This window comes from Melanostigma gelatinosum, assembly GCF_949748355.1.
Source record: "Melanostigma gelatinosum genome assembly, chromosome: 9".
NCBI lineage: Eukaryota > Metazoa > Chordata > Actinopteri > Perciformes > Zoarcidae > Melanostigma > Melanostigma gelatinosum.
Window position 1 is genome coordinate 15,476,638 of NC_136642.1, and position 19,253 is coordinate 15,495,890.

Sequence of the window (19,253 nt, forward strand, 5' to 3'; positions counted from 1 at the left end):
ATATAGAGAAAAAAAAACAATGTTGATGGACAGCAATGACCTTTCGCATGACATAAAGATTGATGTAATTCGATTTCCTGATTTAGCATCAGGATTTAGCATTGCACATGAAACTGTCAGACTCATGACTGAAAATCGAAGACGCAGAACCAGAACATATTGTCTTTTTTATTTTTTATTAATTTTACAATTGATCCAATCAAATAACCGAGATAGAATGGTGACTATATGAACAACAGTAGAATTATGTTGTTTGTGTTACTGTAACAATCACAATCCCATTTGATAGCATGGTTTTGTCATTTGAATCCAACATGTTTAGTTGTAGGGCTGCTAAACTCAAGGTGCATGACAGTGATAGCAGTAAATGGTATAATAACAGGTCACAGTGTTCTGTTTTTCATCTGCAGTTAGAATAAATGACTGATAGCACTGTTTTAATGATTGAATTGAATGTAACATGTTTTACACGAACAATATGACTTTGTTTTCACAAAATTGCTGCAGCCAGTCCAATTTAAAACAACAATTTCTGATCTTAAACTTCTATCAGTAACATATTACTGGTTTATATCACACAACTCTCACCGTTGCATATAATCAATACACATTAGCTATGAACATCCAGTTATTACACTAGTAAATACTGGATATTTTCATTTTAATGATATTAATAACATGAATACACATCTGAGGTTTACATAAACACACAATTTCCAAAGAAAACATTTCAGCTTTCACGATTTCCTCATGTAGTGTCTATTGTGATAAATATCAGAGCAAGAGGAAGAATCTCTGGTACTGGATCAGTCGGGAGAAGAAAAGACCGAAAAGAGAAAAGAAGACGAACAGGGACTGTGAGAGAAACACATCGTAACGAAGGATACAGAGAGACATACAGCAACAGTTCAGAGAGACGGAGACCAGTTGGATGGAGAGATTGGGAACAATGTCAAGAGAGAGACGGAGGAAAGGATTGTGCAGTTGATGAGGGACTCAGAGGGACAGAGCAAAGTCACGTGAAGGTTCACGACCTTTGACCTTTCAGCTAGAGATAGTGCAGAGTAAAGGGCACGACAGAGAGAAGCTTTCTGGGTAGATATAATGAGGTATGCTTTGATTTATGTGCATGCAATTTAGTGCAGAGTGCGCTCTAGGACACCGCTTAAGTGGACTTTGACGAGATTTGGTCACTGCTGGAATTACACTCCATGGAGACGTCGGTGTGCGAGCGCCCGTGCTTCTCCTCGGTGCTGTGCGAGTGTGTTCGGACACACTGCAGCTCGTTGGTGTGCACGCCACTCCGAGAGCCATCGAAGGAAGAGCTGCTGGAGCTGGAAGCCGTCCGGGAACGGAGTCTGGTCATGCTGGCACTGGACACTGGAGAAAGAGGAGAGATGTTTCTTATATTCTGCACCAGCTTTTAATGGTGATAAGAGTTTATTCAATCAACGGTTTGCACAATATTGATTCAACCTATGCCTTTATCATTTTCTGCCCTAAAGGCCTCATGAGGGGTTACAATAATCCTCTCATTTACAGGAAGTGACGTTTAATAGGGGTTTGTTAGAAATAAACAGACGAAGAATTGAGTAGTTGCCGTAACTGACAGAGGTGGGAATACTTTCAGCACTGATCTCTCATTTGAGATAACTAATTTAAGATTTGGATAGTTTAGGCGAGTGACTTACAGTATCCCATGCCCTGGATGAAATATTTCAAAGCTTCAATCACATTGGCTGGCTGTGGAGAGAAAGATGAAAAGTATTAAATATATTTCCAACCAATCAGGAGTGCAGATTCTACATTATTGCCAGCGGAGTAGGCAATAAAATGTCACAGCCCACCTGATCCACCTGAGGAAGTCCTCCACAGTCCGCCATCTAGAAGAGCAAAGTGCAAAAGTCACGCTTTACCCGGTGTTATGTTAATCGACTTTCAGTTGAATTAATTAGAAGTTGTTATTCGACAATAACAGATTACTCATTTCACAGGCTTGCAGCTTTAACTTCAATTATTTGGTTGTTTGCTTCATTTTTGAGTCAGTCAGTCCTTTGGTTACCTTGAGCAGTGTGGTCTTGGTGGGGTCGAGTTTCGAGTTGCACTCGACCACGGCCTCCACAGCTGGAGAATTATCTCCGACAACCAGCAGAGTGGAGCACCTGTAAACCAACACACAGACAGGTGAAACAGGCAGGAAAAGTAAGACACATAGGATAGGATTGACAGAGTCCGCTTCAACAATGTAATGATGATGACCTACAGTTTGTTCGATGCTTTCTACCTCTTACCACTAACAAAGGCATTATAATATGTGAAAAAACATCAGACTATCCATTTTGAAGTTCCTGCTGCTATGCCCTCTGTAAAGATCAATGTTTGTACTAACTTGAGGGTTCTGGCATTGATGTTTCCTCCAGGAACAGGCCTCTCCACCCCCAGAGCGTTGCGTTTGCTGTAGGAGTGGAGGAACTGAGTCACGTTGGACTGGTTCATCGTTGTGGTGATGTTGTGACGGTAGGTAGCTATGAGGTCATGGTTGGTCTCAATCTCATCCTGCAAAATCAGTCAGACAGGAAGAGAGAAATAATCTGTATTCTATATTTAAGACTGGCTTGATATTTAGTCATCAAAGATTTTTTAAAGATTCACTGTTGTTGTCCTGGTAACTAAGTAAGCCTGATAGCTTACCTTTCCAAACAAGTGTGTGATGACTGTGTCCGGGAGAGTGTGGGTCCAGCCGGTGATCTTTACACAAAACATACACACAATTACATTCAGCTATTCAGATAATAGCCTATAATACTATATCTACGTTACAGCAGGTTTAAAATAATCATGAAATGAAAAATCAAACACCAGGACAAACACTGTCACTACTCTTCTTGTGGCCTATAATATAATATCTGTCAATACAGCCGGTTGTATTGATTGAACGTAACACATTATTTGGAACAGATGTTGATCTCATTCTACATATATTGTGGGTGATCACAACACAAATGCTGCTCACCTTGCTTGCAACAGAATCCATTAGTCCTTCAGCGCTGGGGTTGATGTTGATCAAAACCAATCCGTCCACCATGTCTGGGTGATTCAGCTACACACACAAACACAGAGGACCTGTTAGTAATGTGAATTCAATAACTCATTTACCAACATATTAACATGTCATAGATTTCAGTTTGTACCTTAGATTCCATCTTTCTATTCCCTATCCAGAGTTTTTTATTGACATCATGGCTGCTGTTTCAGACAGCAAAGAATTAAATTATCAGTTTATCAAATGTCATCCAACCTCTGGAACTTATGAAACATGTAGTTGTATCTGTGTAGCTATGCATAGGAAAGATCTTATCAGTAACTCTGACATGGATCTGATTTACGTAAATGCTTGTGTACACTAGGGGGAAAGTGAGGGTCTGTGCTGACAAGTAAACATTTTTGCAAACCAAGTATCAAACTACATATGCTCTCATTGCGTGTCAAGTTCAAATGGGATTTAGAGACGACATTTGAACTCACAGCAAATTGAGCCAGGATGTAGGCTCCCGCTCCAAGTCCCAATCCGATCACCCGAGACAACCTGCACAGCACACAATCAAAAGGTCAACCTGAGGGAGATCCTAGTGTGTCATGTCAAAATAGTCTAACCTTTAACGACAGGACAACTGAAAAGTGTTGGTTTAAAGTGTTAAGTGATTGTCAGATGAACTCACCCAAAGTGTTTGAGGACAGCGGGCAGCGCTTCAGACAGCTGGTCCATGGAAGGGTAGGAATAGCTGAAGGGTCAAAAGTCAACATAACCATCAGCAGGTGTGGGGTCCACTCCCTTTTTCCCTTTTACAGACTGAGAAAAACAAAGACAGCGAACTGACTCATTATGCAGAGTTTTGGCTCCCTCATGTTGTCCTGGTGCTTCAACATGACAAACAGGCAAATGTCTGATGATTTCCCGCATGTCCTCGTGGTTGAAGAGCGTCTCAAAAGAGGACTTGTCTATGAGAAGAAAAAACTAAAATTACATAAATTCCGTTGAAGTTAAGTGATAAAAGGTGATAGGAATATGAAATATAATATAAGGAAACAAGACACAAGAAAATAAAAATGATACATCACTCAGATATATATATTTATTTATAGAGAATAATACATATATTAGAAATGCACAAGACGCTTGGATTGAACTGTAAACAAACTGTATTTCTTAAGAGACAATACCAGAGAAATGTAGTTTTCAGCTTAGCTGATATAAACAAAGTGATGAGTGATGATGGATACAAACTTTACAAACACCACACTATTGTTGGGACTTACGGTTCAGTCCAACATCATGAAATGTCAGGATGACGGGGAGGTTTGCCTTCAGAGTTCCTGTCATGATGCAGTGGACGTTCCCATAGTGAGTCTCCACATGCTCCTCCTAAAACAAACAGATTCAATCATGTTGTCAAATAATTTATATTGGAGATAAAACTTAGCTGAATTTCAGGAGCAGGACCACACCTCAGCCACTCCCCCGCTTCCGGCCACACTCCTATAAATACCCACCGACACTAAACCTCGGCTTGCCACGCCTTTCGCACCCCACCCTCCCTCCCTCTCGTTAAACCGCTTCACTACAGGTTATCTTCCCCCATAGTCACCATCCACCTTCCCATATGGACCGGGGGTGTCTGCAAGGCCCGGGAGCCGCAGTGGACCCTCAACCTAGCCTTTCTCCAAACCGCTTCATCCAGGCTAACCTCCACCAACTATCCCTCAAACTCTCCAAACAACCGACGAAGGCTCGCTCCGGCCGAGGCGGGGCCCTAAGCTAGTGAACTGGTGTTTATGTGTGGCTGAAGTGAAACATTTACAAATTAAGTTTATGTTTTTGCAGATTAGAGCAGTGTTTCAATATATTTTTAATTTGAACTGAAACCAGATACTGATAATATAATATGTATATATATATATATATATATATATATATACTGTATATATCTTCATAACATGACACCCAATTGTCTATGCACTCTATATGTAGCCATGCAGTAACAAAACCTGTGGTATCGAGGTAAAAGTCATGTAACTTTGCCCGGGGTTTTATAGCTGTAGCAGTGAATCTAGCAGCCAAGTTAACTTAAGCTCTCTGTGGGGTACTTACAGTGATTTGGAGGTCAAAGACAGAGTCACACTCATTCTCCTCGAGCACCATGGCTGCTGATGCAGAGAGATGTGCAGTAAATGGAGAGCAGATGTCCTGTGTAGATCTTGGATTCTTAAATTCCTCTTAAACTTTGAGGGAAATGTTTTTTTTATCTTACAGTCCTGCAGAAAGGGACGACCTGAGAGCAACAGCGCGTTATGTGTGTGGGCGGTCTATTTGTCTGAGCTGGTTTATATATCCTCCAACAATGATCTGCCTCTAAGCCCTAACTCCAACCTGGATTACACGTGACCAACTGGCCCCATCCTGTTTTAATCTGACCTCCGGCTGCTTTTCCACAGAAACAAGTCCAAAAGGGAATTAACCAGAAGATCTTACGCTGCAAAAACACAACTCTTTACTGGGAGGCTTTCATCCATCTTAAGATACTTTGAGCAACATTTTCCAGCTGTAATTACAGATGATCATGACATTTATTTCTACATATTTATTAAATGTATCGCCTTTTAAAATCACCTTTGAATAATGTATTCGCATGTTTCATGCGCAGCAACTGAAATGAGTTGAAAACAACTAACTACGGTTACGTAGGGAAAGAAATTGGACAAAATGCACACTTTACCCACTTACATTAAAATCACAGGTAAAGCTAGTTATTCTTGCTGTGAGGCGTCAGAGGAACCACAACACGTCCAGCCAAGCAGTGAGCAGGTCAGCTGTCTAATCTCAGCGAACCATCTGTTCGTCACAGCAAAACATTCAGCTCTTTGCACTTCAGTTAACCTTGACCCGCCTGCTAACTAGTACAAGTTCATTTGGATTTGGTCATGTTGCTCTTACACAGCACAAATTAATCCGACATTCTACAAGTACATTTAAAAAGCTGTGATACTCTTTGACTTTCTTCTAACTTCATTTTTAAAGCCTTTTTTAACTTATAGCGAAAATAGCGAAGTACTATTACTGATACATCTTAGCCTTCAACTTCCCAAATCTATTAAATAAAAACAGATGGGATTCTTCAATGGAATAATTGTCTGGGTGTAGCATTGAATGTCATTGATACCTAGAAACTATTCTGTAAATATGTTTACCGACTCTCGGAAAATCTGAATTTGAAAAAGGAACTTTCCGATGATAAAGGAAATATAAATTAATCCGATAGACGGGTTTATTTATTGATTTATGAAACTAGACGTATGAATTGGTTCACATGTACTGTTAAGACACGCCCCCTGCCGTCAGCCAATCCTGTGCGAGCGACAGCACAGTCTCATTAGCATAAGGAAACTATATAGTCAGCGACGGAGCGATACAAGATTCATCCCCTTCGAGAGACACACGAGGCTAACTGGACCCATGAAAGCATCCAAGAAGGCATCCGCGTCGCCTCACCCCTCTCCCCCCGGAGAAGCTGGCTGATGGCATCGATTTCAATTTCATCTTTGGGCTATTCAATTGCGGCCGGTCCACATCAACCACAACATTTCAGCAAAATTCGCCAGAGCTAGCGGGGTGCTTGGATGCTTTCATGGTCCGGCAGAGTTGAGGTGTCGCTCACACAACGGCTCTTTTAAGAGCTACCCACCCACTCTAATGAGCTTCCTGCTTCCTTGTTCACTATGTACTTCACAACACCAATTTGCAGCACTTTCCCATTACAAACCATGTGATGGAAAACTTATAATTATAAAGGGTTTAGAATAATGCAAGACACAGAATTTAATTCACTTGTGAAATGTGGTGATTACATGACTGAGACCAGCAGTCATGTGACAACAAATCAGAGAAACTTTGACTGAACTACAGGAAGTGAACACAGAGCAGAGAGGAGGGGGAGAGAGGAGAGAGAGGAGAGGAGGAGGAGAGGGGGAGAGGAGAGACGTAAAGAGACAAATTAGTAGAATAAACTAATAAATGTGTAATTTGGATGTTTTCTTTCCACTTTTAGACAACTCTTACGAACGATCCATGTTTGATTCAGAATTCTTTTGATTCTTTTGATTCTCACCTACGTCACGATCTCCTTAGTTACGACTCGTAACTAGGGAGATCGTGACGTAGGTGAGACCACTCTATTCCTTTTGCATTCTCCAAGGGAATGTAATGGCTCTTAAATTAAATGGTGTTTCCCTTGTGATGGCAGCAGGTCAAATGATTAACTTCAGAAAATCAGGGTGGGAAAATGAACGAGCGCTATCCCCTCAGCGTAAAACACTGAATCCTTAACATTGTGACCGTCAGCATGCAGCAGACTTATTTATGTTGTCATTGTCCCTGGCATATATAATACTCTTGTCTAGTGTACGCCAAATTCCATTCCTTTATATCTCGAGAGATGCGTGACAGACATTTCTCGCGACGTCGCTTGGATAGCTCCTTCGTGTGGTTCTATAAAATGGTATAGAATTTGCAGGGTTGAGAAGTCCGGCAGTCCAGTATAATATCTCACTTTTTCATCATTATTTTCGAAAAATTCTGAATCAAACATGGATCGTTCGTAAGAGTTGTCTAAAAGTGGAAAGAAAACATCCAAATTACACATTTATTAGTTTATTCTACTAATTTGTCTCTTTACGTCTCTCCTCTCCCCCTCTCCTCTCTCCCCCTCCTCTCCCCCTCTCCTCTCTCCCCCTCCTCTCCTCCGTCGCTAACACAGAGGACCTGTTAGTAATGTGAATTCAATAACTCATTTACCAACATATTAACATGTCATAGATTTCAGTTTGTACCTTAGATTCCATCTTTCTATTCCCTATCCAGAGTTTTTTATTGACATCATGGCTGCTGTTTCAGACAGCAAAGAATTAAATTATCAGTTTATCAAATGTCATCCAACCTCTGGAACTTATGAAACATGTAGTTGTATCTGTGTAGCTATGCATAGGAAAGATCTTATCAGTAACTCTGACATGGATCTGATTTACGTAAATGCTTGTGTACACTAGGGGGAAAGTGAGGGTCTGTGCTGACAAGTAAACCTTTTTGCAAACCAAGTATCAAACTACATATGCTCTCATTGCGTGTCAAGTTCAAATGGGATTTAGAGACGACATTTGAACTCACAGCAAATTGAGCCAGGATGTAGGCTCCCGCTCCAAGTCCCAATCCGATCACCCGAGACAACCTGCACAGCACACAATCAAAAGGTCAACCTGAGGGAGATCCTAGTGTGTCATGTCAAAATAGTCTAACCTTTAACGACAGGACAACTGAAAAGTGTTGGTTTAAAGTGTTAAGTGATTGTCAGATGAACTCACCCAAAGTGTTTGAGGACAGCGGGCAGCGCTTCAGACAGCTGGTCCATGGAAGGGTAGGAATAGCTGAAGGGTCAAAAGTCAACATAACCATCAGCAGGTGTGGGGTCCACTCCCTTTTTCCCTTTTACAGACTGAGAAAAACAAAGACAGCGAACTGACTCATTATGCAGAGTTTTGGCTCCCTCATGTTGTCCTGGTGCTTCAACATGACAAACAGGCAAATGTCTGATGATTTCCCGCATGTCCTCGTGGTTGAAGAGCGTCTCAAAAGAGGACTTGTCTATGAGAAGAAAAAACTAAAATTACATAAATTCCGTTGAAGTTAAGTGATAAAAGGTGATAGGAATATGAAATATAATATAAGGAAACAAGACACAAGAAAATAAAAATGATACATCACTCAGATATATATATTTATTTATAGAGAATAATACATATATTAGAAATGCACAAGACGCTTGGATTGAACTGTAAACAAACTGTATTTCTTAAGAGACAATACCAGAGAAATGTAGTTTTCAGCTTAGCTGATATAAACAAAGTGATGAGTGATGATGGATACAAACTTTACAAACACCACACTATTGTTGGGACTTACGGTTCAGTCCAACATCATGAAATGTCAGGATGACGGGGAGGTTTGCCTTCAGAGTTCCTGTCATGATGCAGTGGACGTTCCCATAGTGAGTCTCCACATGCTCCTCCTAAAACAAACAGATTCAATCATGTTGTCAAATAATTTATATTGGAGATAAAACTTAGCTGAATTTCAGGAGCAGGACCACACCTCAGCCACTCCCCCGCTTCCGGCCACACTCCTATAAATACCCACCGACACTAAACCTCGGCTTGCCACGCCTTTCGCACCCCACCCTCCCTCCCTCTCGTTAAACCGCTTCACTACAGGTTATCTTCCCCCATAGTCACCATCCACCTTCCCATATGGACCGGGGGTGTCTGCAAGGCCCGGGAGCCGCAGTGGACCCTCAACCTAGCCTTTCTCCAAACCGCTTCATCCAGGCTAACCTCCACCAACTATCCCTCAAACTCTCCAAACAACCGACGAAGGCTCGCTCCGGCCGAGGCGGGGCCCTAAGCTAGTGAACTGGTGTTTATGTGTGGCTGAAGTGAAACATTTACAAATTAAGTTTATGTTTTTGCAGATTAGAGCAGTGTTTCAATATATTTTTAATTTGAACTGAAACCAGATACTGATAATATAATATGTATATATATATATATATATATATATATATATACTGTATATATCTTCATAACATGACACCCAATTGTCTGTGCACTCTATATGTAGCCATGCAGTAACAAAACCTGTGGTATCGAGGTAAAAGTCATGTAACTTTGCCCGGGGTTTTATAGCTGTAGCAGTGAATCTAGCAGCCAAGTTAACTTAAGCTCTCTGTGGGGTACTTACAGTGATTTGGAGGTCAAAGACAGAGTCACACTCATTCTCCTCGAGCACCATGGCTGCTGATGCAGAGAGATGTGCAGTAAATGGAGAGCAGATGTCCTGTGTAGATCTTGGATTCTTAAATTCCTCTTAAACTTTGAGGGAAATGTTTTTTTTATCTTACAGTCCTGCAGAAAGGGACGACCTGAGAGCAACAGCGCGTTATGTGTGTGGGCGGTCTATTTGTCTGAGCTGGTTTATATATCCTCCAACAATGATCTGCCTCTAAGCCCTAACTCCAACCTGGATTACACGTGACCAACTGGCCCCATCCTGTTTTAATCTGACCTCCGGCTGCTTTTCCACAGAAACAAGTCCAAAAGGGAATTAACCAGAAGATCTTACGCTGCAAAAACACAACTCTTTACTGGGAGGCTTTCATCCATCTTAAGATACTTTGAGCAACATTTTCCAGCTGTAATTACAGATGATCATGACATTTATTTCTACATATTTATTAAATGTATCGCCTTTTAAAATCACCTTTGAATAATGTATTCGCATGTTTCATGCGCAGCAACTGAAATGAGTTGAAAACAACTAACTACGGTTACGTAGGGAAAGAAATTGGACAAAATGCACACTTTACCCACTTACATTAAAATCACAGGTAAAGCTAGTTATTCTTGCTGTGAGGCGTCAGAGGAACCACAACACGTCCAGCCAAGCAGTGAGCAGGTCAGCTGTCTAATCTCAGCGAACCATCTGTTCGTCACAGCAAAACATTCAGCTCTTTGCACTTCAGTTAACCTTGACCCGCCTGCTAACTAGTACAAGTTCATTTGGATTTGGTCATGTTGCTCTTACACAGCACAAATTAATCCGACATTCTACAAGTACATTTAAAAAGCTGTGATACTCTTTGACTTTCTTCTAACTTCATTTTTAAAGCCTTTTTTAACTTATAGCGAAAATAGCGAAGTACTATTACTGATACATCTTAGCCTTCAACTTCCCAAATCTATTAAATAAAAACAGATGGGATTCTTCAATGGAATAATTGTCTGGGTGTAGCATTGAATGTCATTGATACCTAGAAACTATTCTGTAAATATGTTTACCGACTCTCGGAAAATCTGAATTTGAAAAAGGAACTTTCCGATGATAAAGGAAATATAAATTAATCCGATAGACGGGTTTATTTATTGATTTATGAAACTAGACGTATGAATTGGTTCACATGTACTGTTAAGACACGCCCCCTGCCGTCAGCCAATCCTGTGCGAGCGACAGCACAGTCTCATTAGCATAAGGAAACTATATAGTCAGCGACGGAGCGATACAAGATTCATCCCCTTCGAGAGACACACGAGGCTAACTGGACCCATGAAAGCATCCAAGAAGGCATCCGCGTCGCCTCACCCCTCTCCCCCCGGAGAAGCTGGCTGATGGCATCGATTTCAATTTCATCTTTGGGCTATTCAATTGCGGCCGGTCCACATCAACCACAACATTTCAGCAAAATTCGCCAGAGCTAGCGGGGTGCTTGGATGCTTTCATGGTCCGGCAGAGTTGAGGTGTCGCTCACACAACGGCTCTTTTAAGAGCTACCCACCCACTCTAATGAGCTTCCTGCTTCCTTGTTCACTATGTACTTCACAACACCAATTTGCAGCACTTTCCCATTACAAACCATGTGATGGAAAACTTATAATTATAAAGGGTTTAGAATAATGCAAGACACAGAATTTAATTCACTTGTGAAATGTGGTGATTACATGACTGAGACCAGCAGTCATGTGACAACAAATCAGAGAAACTTTGACTGAACTACAGGAAGTGAACACAGAGCAGAGAGGAGGGGGAGAGAGGAGAGAGAGGAGAGGAGGAGGAGAGGGGGAGAGGAGAGACGTAAAGAGACAAATTAGTAGAATAAACTAATAAATGTGTAATTTGGATGTTTTCTTTCCACTTTTAGACAACTCTTACGAACGATCCATGTTTGATTCAGAATTCTTTTGATTCTTTTGATTCTCACCTACGTCACGATCTCCTTAGTTACGACTCGTAACTAGGGAGATCGTGACGTAGGTGAGACCACTCTATTCCTTTTGCATTCTCCAAGGGAATGTAATGGCTCTTAAATTAAATGGTGTTTCCCTTGTGATGGCAGCAGGTCAAATGATTAACTTCAGAAAATCAGGGTGGGAAAATGAACGAGCGCTATCCCCTCAGCGTAAAACACTGAATCCTTAACATTGTGACCGTCAGCATGCAGCAGACTTATTTATGTTGTCATTGTCCCTGGCATATATAATACTCTTGTCTAGTGTACGCCAAATTCCATTCCTTTATATCTCGAGAGATGCGTGACAGACATTTCTCGCGACGTCGCTTGGATAGCTCCTTCGTGTGGTTCTATAAAATGGTATAGAATTTGCAGGGTTGAGAAGTCCGGCAGTCCAGTATAATATCTCACTTTTTCATCATTATTTTCGAAAAATTCTGAATCAAACATGGATCGTTCGTAAGAGTTGTCTAAAAGTGGAAAGAAAACATCCAAATTACACATTTATTAGTTTATTCTACTAATTTGTCTCTTTACGTCTCTCCTCTCCCCCTCTCCTCTCTCCCCCTCCTCTCCCCCTCTCCTCTCTCCCCCTCCTCTCCTCCGTCGCTAACACAGAGGACCTGTTAGTAATGTGAATTCAATAACTCATTTACCAACATATTAACATGTCATAGATTTCAGTTTGTACCTTAGATTCCATCTTTCTATTCCCTATCCAGAGTTTTTTATTGACATCATGGCTGCTGTTTCAGACAGCAAAGAATTAAATTATCAGTTTATCAAATGTCATCCAACCTCTGGAACTTATGAAACATGTAGTTGTATCTGTGTAGCTATGCATAGGAAAGATCTTATCAGTAACTCTGACATGGATCTGATTTACGTAAATGCTTGTGTACACTAGGGGGAAAGTGAGGGTCTGTGCTGACAAGTAAACCTTTTTGCAAACCAAGTATCAAACTACATATGCTCTCATTGCGTGTCAAGTTCAAATGGGATTTAGAGACGACATTTGAACTCACAGCAAATTGAGCCAGGATGTAGGCTCCCGCTCCAAGTCCCAATCCGATCACCCGAGACAACCTGCACAGCACACAATCAAAAGGTCAACCTGAGGGAGATCCTAGTGTGTCATGTCAAAATAGTCTAACCTTTAACGACAGGACAACTGAAAAGTGTTGGTTTAAAGTGTTAAGTGATTGTCAGATGAACTCACCCAAAGTGTTTGAGGACAGCGGGCAGCGCTTCAGACAGCTGGTCCATGGAAGGGTAGGAATAGCTGAAGGGTCAAAAGTCAACATAACCATCAGCAGGTGTGGGGTCCACTCCCTTTTTCCCTTTTACAGACTGAGAAAAACAAAGACAGCGAACTGACTCATTATGCAGAGTTTTGGCTCCCTCATGTTGTCCTGGTGCTTCAACATGACAAACAGGCAAATGTCTGATGATTTCCCGCATGTCCTCGTGGTTGAAGAGCGTCTCAAAAGAGGACTTGTCTATGAGAAGAAAAAACTAAAATTACATAAATTCCGTTGAAGTTAAGTGATAAAAGGTGATAGGAATATGAAATATAATATAAGGAAACAAGACACAAGAAAATAAAAATGATACATCACTCAGATATATATATTTATTTATAGAGAATAATACATATATTAGAAATGCACAAGACGCTTGGATTGAACTGTAAACAAACTGTATTTCTTAAGAGACAATACCAGAGAAATGTAGTTTTCAGCTTAGCTGATATAAACAAAGTGATGAGTGATGATGGATACAAACTTTACAAACACCACACTATTGTTGGGACTTACGGTTCAGTCCAACATCATGAAATGTCAGGATGACGGGGAGGTTTGCCTTCAGAGTTCCTGTCATGATGCAGTGGACGTTCCCATAGTGAGTCTCCACATGCTCCTCCTAAAACAAACAGATTCAATCATGTTGTCAAATAATTTATATTGGAGATAAAACTTAGCTGAATTTCAGGAGCAGGACCACACCTCAGCCACTCCCCCGCTTCCGGCCACACTCCTATAAATACCCACCGACACTAAACCTCGGCTTGCCACGCCTTTCGCACCCCACCCTCCCTCCCTCTCGTTAAACCGCTTCACTACAGGTTATCTTCCCCCATAGTCACCATCCACCTTCCCATATGGACCGGGGGTGTCTGCAAGGCCCGGGAGCCGCAGTGGACCCTCAACCTAGCCTTTCTCCAAACCGCTTCATCCAGGCTAACCTCCACCAACTATCCCTCAAACTCTCCAAACAACCGACGAAGGCTCGCTCCGGCCGAGGCGGGGCCCTAAGCTAGTGAACTGGTGTTTATGTGTGGCTGAAGTGAAACATTTACAAATTAAGTTTATGTTTTTGCAGATTAGAGCAGTGTTTCAATATATTTTTAATTTGAACTGAAACCAGATACTGATAATATAATATGTATATATATATATATATATATATATATATATACTGTATATATCTTCATAACATGACACCCAATTGTCTGTGCACTCTATATGTAGCCATGCAGTAACAAAACCTGTGGTATCGAGGTAAAAGTCATGTAACTTTGCCCGGGGTTTTATAGCTGTAGCAGTGAATCTAGCAGCCAAGTTAACTTAAGCTCTCTGTGGGGTACTTACAGTGATTTGGAGGTCAAAGACAGAGTCACACTCATTCTCCTCGAGCACCATGGCTGCTGATGCAGAGAGATGTGCAGTAAATGGAGAGCAGATGTCCTGTGTAGATCTTGGATTCTTAAATTCCTCTTAAACTTTGAGGGAAATGTTTTTTTTATCTTACAGTCCTGCAGAAAGGGACGACCTGAGAGCAACAGCGCGTTATGTGTGTGGGCGGTCTATTTGTCTGAGCTGGTTTATATATCCTCCAACAATGATCTGCCTCTAAGCCCTAACTCCAACCTGGATTACACGTGACCAACTGGCCCCATCCTGTTTTAATCTGACCTCCGGCTGCTTTTCCACAGAAACAAGTCCAAAAGGGAATTAACCAGAAGATCTTACGCTGCAAAAACACAACTCTTTACTGGGAGGCTTTCATCCATCTTAAGATACTTTGAGCAACATTTTCCAGCTGTAATTACAGATGATCATGACATTTATTTCTACATATTTATTAAATGTATCGCCTTTTAAAATCACCTTTGAATAATGTATTCGCATGTTTCATGCGCAGCAACTGAAATGAGTTGAAAACAACTAACTACGGTTACGTAGGGAAAGAAATTGGACAAAATGCACACTTTACCCACTTACATTAAAATCACAGGTAAAGCTAGTTATTCTTGCTGTGAGGCGTCAGAGGAACCACAACACGTCCAGCCAAGCAGTGAGCAGGTCAGCTGTCTAATCTCAGCGAACCATCTGTTCGTCACAGCAAAACATTCAGCTCTTTGCACTTCAGTTAACCTTGACCCGCCTGCTAACTAGTACAAGTTCATTTGGATTTGGTCATGTTGCTCTTACACAGCACAAATTAATCCGACATTCTACAAGTACATTTAAAAAGCTGTGATACTCTTTGACTTTCTTCTAACTTCATTTTTAAAGCCTTTTTTAACTTATAGCGAAAATAGCGAAGTACTATTACTGATACATCTTAGCCTTCAACTTCCCAAATCTATTAAATAAAAACAGATGGGATTCTTCAATGGAATAATTGTCTGGGTGTAGCATTGAATGTCATTGATACCTAGAAACTATTCTGTAAATATGTTTACCGACTCTCGGAAAATCTGAATTTGAAAAAGGAACTTTCCGATGATAAAGGAAATATAAATTAATCCGATAGACGGGTTTATTTATTGATTTATGAAACTAGACGTATGAATTGGTTCACATGTACTGTTAAGACACGCCCCCTGCCGTCAGCCAATCCTGTGCGAGCGACAGCACAGTCTCATTAGCATAAGGAAACTATATAGTCAGCGACGGAGCGATACAAGATTCATCCCCTTCGAGAGACACACGAGGCTAACTGGACCCATGAAAGCATCCAAGAAGGCATCCGCGTCGCCTCACCCCTCTCCCCCCGGAGAAGCTGGCTGATGGCATCGATTTCAATTTCATCTTTGGGCTATTCAATTGCGGCCGGTCCACATCAACCACAACATTTCAGCAAAATTCGCCAGAGCTAGCGGGGTGCTTGGATGCTTTCATGGTCCGGCAGAGTTGAGGTGTCGCTCACACAACGGCTCTTTTAAGAGCTACCCACCCACTCTAATGAGCTTCCTGCTTCCTTGTTCACTATGTACTTCACAACACCAATTTGCAGCACTTTCCCATTACAAACCATGTGATGGAAAACTTATAATTATAAAGGGTTTAGAATAATGCAAGACACAGAATTTAATTCACTTGTGAAATGTGGTGATTACATGACTGAGACCAGCAGTCATGTGACAACAAATCAGAGAAACTTTGACTGAACTACAGGAAGTGAACACAGAGCAGAGAGGAGGGGGAGAGAGGAGAGAGAGGAGAGGAGGAGGAGAGGGGGAGAGGAGAGACGTAAAGAGACAAATTAGTAGAAGCGTCTAGTGTACGCCAAATTCCATTCCTTTATATCTCGAGAGATGCGTGACAGACATTTCTCGCGACGTCGCTTGGATAGCTCCTTCGTGTGGTTCTATAAAATGGTATAGAATTTGCAGGGTTGAGAAGTCCGGCAGTCCAGTATAATATCTCACTTTTTCATCATTATTTTCGAAAAATTCTGAATCAAACATGGATCGTTCGTAAGAGTTGTCTAAAAGTGGAAAGAAAACATCCAAATTACACATTTATTAGTTTATTCTACTAATTTGTCTCTTTACGTCTCTCCTCTCCCCCTCTCCTCTCTCCCCCTCCTCTCTGCTCTGTGTTCACTTCCTGTAGTTCAGTCAAAGTTTCTCTGATTTGTTGTCACATGACTGCTGGTCTCAGTCATGTAATCACCACATTTCACAAGTGAATTAAATTCTGTGTCTTGCATTATTCTAAACCCTTTATAATTATAAGTTTTCCATCACATGGTTTGTAATGGGAAAGTGCTGCAAATTGGTGTTGTGAAGTACATAGTGAACAAGGAAGCAGGAAGCTCATTAGAGTGGGTGGGTAGCTCTTAAAAGAGCCGTTGTGTGAGAGACACCTCAACTCTGCCGGACCATGAAAGCATCCAAGCACCCCGCTAGCTCTGGCGAATTTTGCTGAAATGTTGTGGTTGATGTGGACCGGCCGCAATTGAATAGCCCAAAGATGAAATTGAAATCGATGCCATCAGCCAGCTTCTCCGGGGGGAGAGGGGTGAGGCGACGGCGGATGCCTTCTTGGATGCTTTCATGGGTCCAGTTAGCCTCGTGTGTCTCTCGAAGGGGATGAATCTTGTATCGCTCCGTCGCTGACTATATAGTTTCCTTATGCTAATGAGACTGTGCTGTCGCTCGCACAGGATTGGCTGACGGCAGGGGGCGTGTCTTAACAGTACATGTGAACCAATTCATACGTCTAGTTTCATAAATCAATAAATAAACCCGTCTATCGGATTAATTTATATTTCCTTTATCATCGGAAAGTTCCTTTTTCAAATTCAGATTTTCCGAGAGTCGGCGCTGCATCTCAGCTTGCATTGCTGCAATCGTGGCCCCACCGAGGTCTGTCTGGTTGGCTTGGTTATTCTTATCCTCGTCCTCATCCTCTGCTGCTGGTGGGCTGTCATATGCATGATCCGACGTTAAACTCATATCAAGCAATGCTGAGGCTGCATCTCTGTGTTTCGCCTGTTGTACACGCTCGACACGTCTCTGGTACCGACTGCTGTCACGGGCCGATGAAGCTTCGGTAACCTTCTCATGTCCAAGTTTTAGAGACGGAGACCAGTCTGGATTATCGGCATCTTGGAGAGTAGAGGGTTTACCTGAAACAGTTTGTAATAAATATTGAAATACAAGTTTACCGAAGTAGTCTTATCGGATTCATTTATATTTCCTTCATTAAATACTGTTCACAAACGAATTTGTAAATAAAATCACTTACCACTTATAAAGTGATCCGCACATACGCCGTAGGCCGTCTCATTCCGGAGACCGCATGGTCCAGCCTTCGCGGTCCTCAAAGGATGGCTGGGTCCAACGAAGGATGCAGCCCCTGAATTGAGACACAGCTACTGTCAGTGTTTGCAGTGGAAACAGATACCGGGATCCAAGTGAACCCACCAAACACCTGGCTCATTCAGCAGCGTATGCCCCGCCCACTACATCCATCATTTTCTGAGGGCAAAGGTTTTTGTTTTGAGAGCAAAGGATTTTGATTTGCAGCCAAATATTCTAGTTTCATAAGCAAAACTAACAAATAATATATTCTCAGTTTATATATTTTTACTTACAAACTTGATTTTTGATTGCAGTGCGAGAAATGTGTTCTTAAAATTTTTTTGTTCGCGTAATAAAGACACAAACATACCGTCATACTGGACAGTCATACTGGCTTTACTAGAGAACTACAGCTTTGAAACGTTTGTGACACGTTTATGACACCAGAAGCACATTGAACAGTCCTTTCTAACAACACAACTGTACTTGTTACTCACTTGCCTTGTGTTCCAATCACAGTTTTGGGGCAGTGATAGTGAAATATGAAAACATAGTTATTGACGTTGTAGTCCATTACTGCACACTGTACCTTTAACAATACATTGGTGAACAATGTTGCTGTTCTTATTTATGAGAGACTACAGTAATTGCAAATCAACCACAGCTAATTGCTTTTTTCCTTTAAGCACGCAGTTTCAATTTTGGTTAATTTAAGGCTCGATATTTATGTTACATGTCAGCTGTGTACTTTTTATAGATAGCTAGCTTTGTTATAGGATAAAGCAGGTGAAACATTAATAACATTGGCCACTGACTTAGACCTTGTGCCACAACCTAAAAAAAGTTGATCTCATGTCCTTGGAGTACAAAAATGTCTGCGTCAAAACTGGGACTACTGGCATAAAATTATATATTGATATTACATTAAAAGTTAAATGTTTTTAACAAACTTCAGTCCTGATCATCACCACCAAATACTCAATATTCATTTTCAAAATGTTAGCCCTTCGAATGCCAGTTTGTTTACACGATGCCACTGTTGCTTTTATGAAAACAGGAAATGTATTTATTTTCTGTAGACTAAATGCTGGGATATGATAAGGATTAGCAACAATGTTGATTTTGATATATTGCATCAAACAATGGAATCAAGGACAATTTGCCCCATAGGGCAAATATGAGAAAATCTACTTATTATAGGAGGCTGAACTTCCAAAATGTAACAAAACAATACCTCACACCGTGATGGTAAAATGTAAAAGCATAAG

General features: G+C 41.2%; 1 protein-coding gene across 1 annotated transcript; it reads right to left on the reverse strand.

Moving 5' to 3' along the window:
* Nucleotides 1-1,165: 1,165 nt before the first annotated feature.
* Nucleotides 1,166-5,200, reverse strand: LOC306782769 (protein NDRG1-like; the record flags this gene model as incomplete). The annotated part of the gene is made up of 12 exons (XM_079276208.1): nt 1,166-1,380; nt 1,692-1,743; nt 1,848-1,883; nt 2,063-2,162; nt 2,390-2,556; nt 2,692-2,748; nt 3,014-3,100; nt 3,526-3,586; nt 3,720-3,782; nt 3,879-3,999; nt 4,318-4,423; nt 5,150-5,200. The coding sequence occupies 12 exons, from the start codon at nt 5,198-5,200 to the stop codon at nt 1,166-1,168; spliced, it is 1,116 nt and encodes a 371-aa protein (XP_079132334.1).
* Between the last annotated feature and the right edge of the window lie 14,053 nt (nt 5,201-19,253).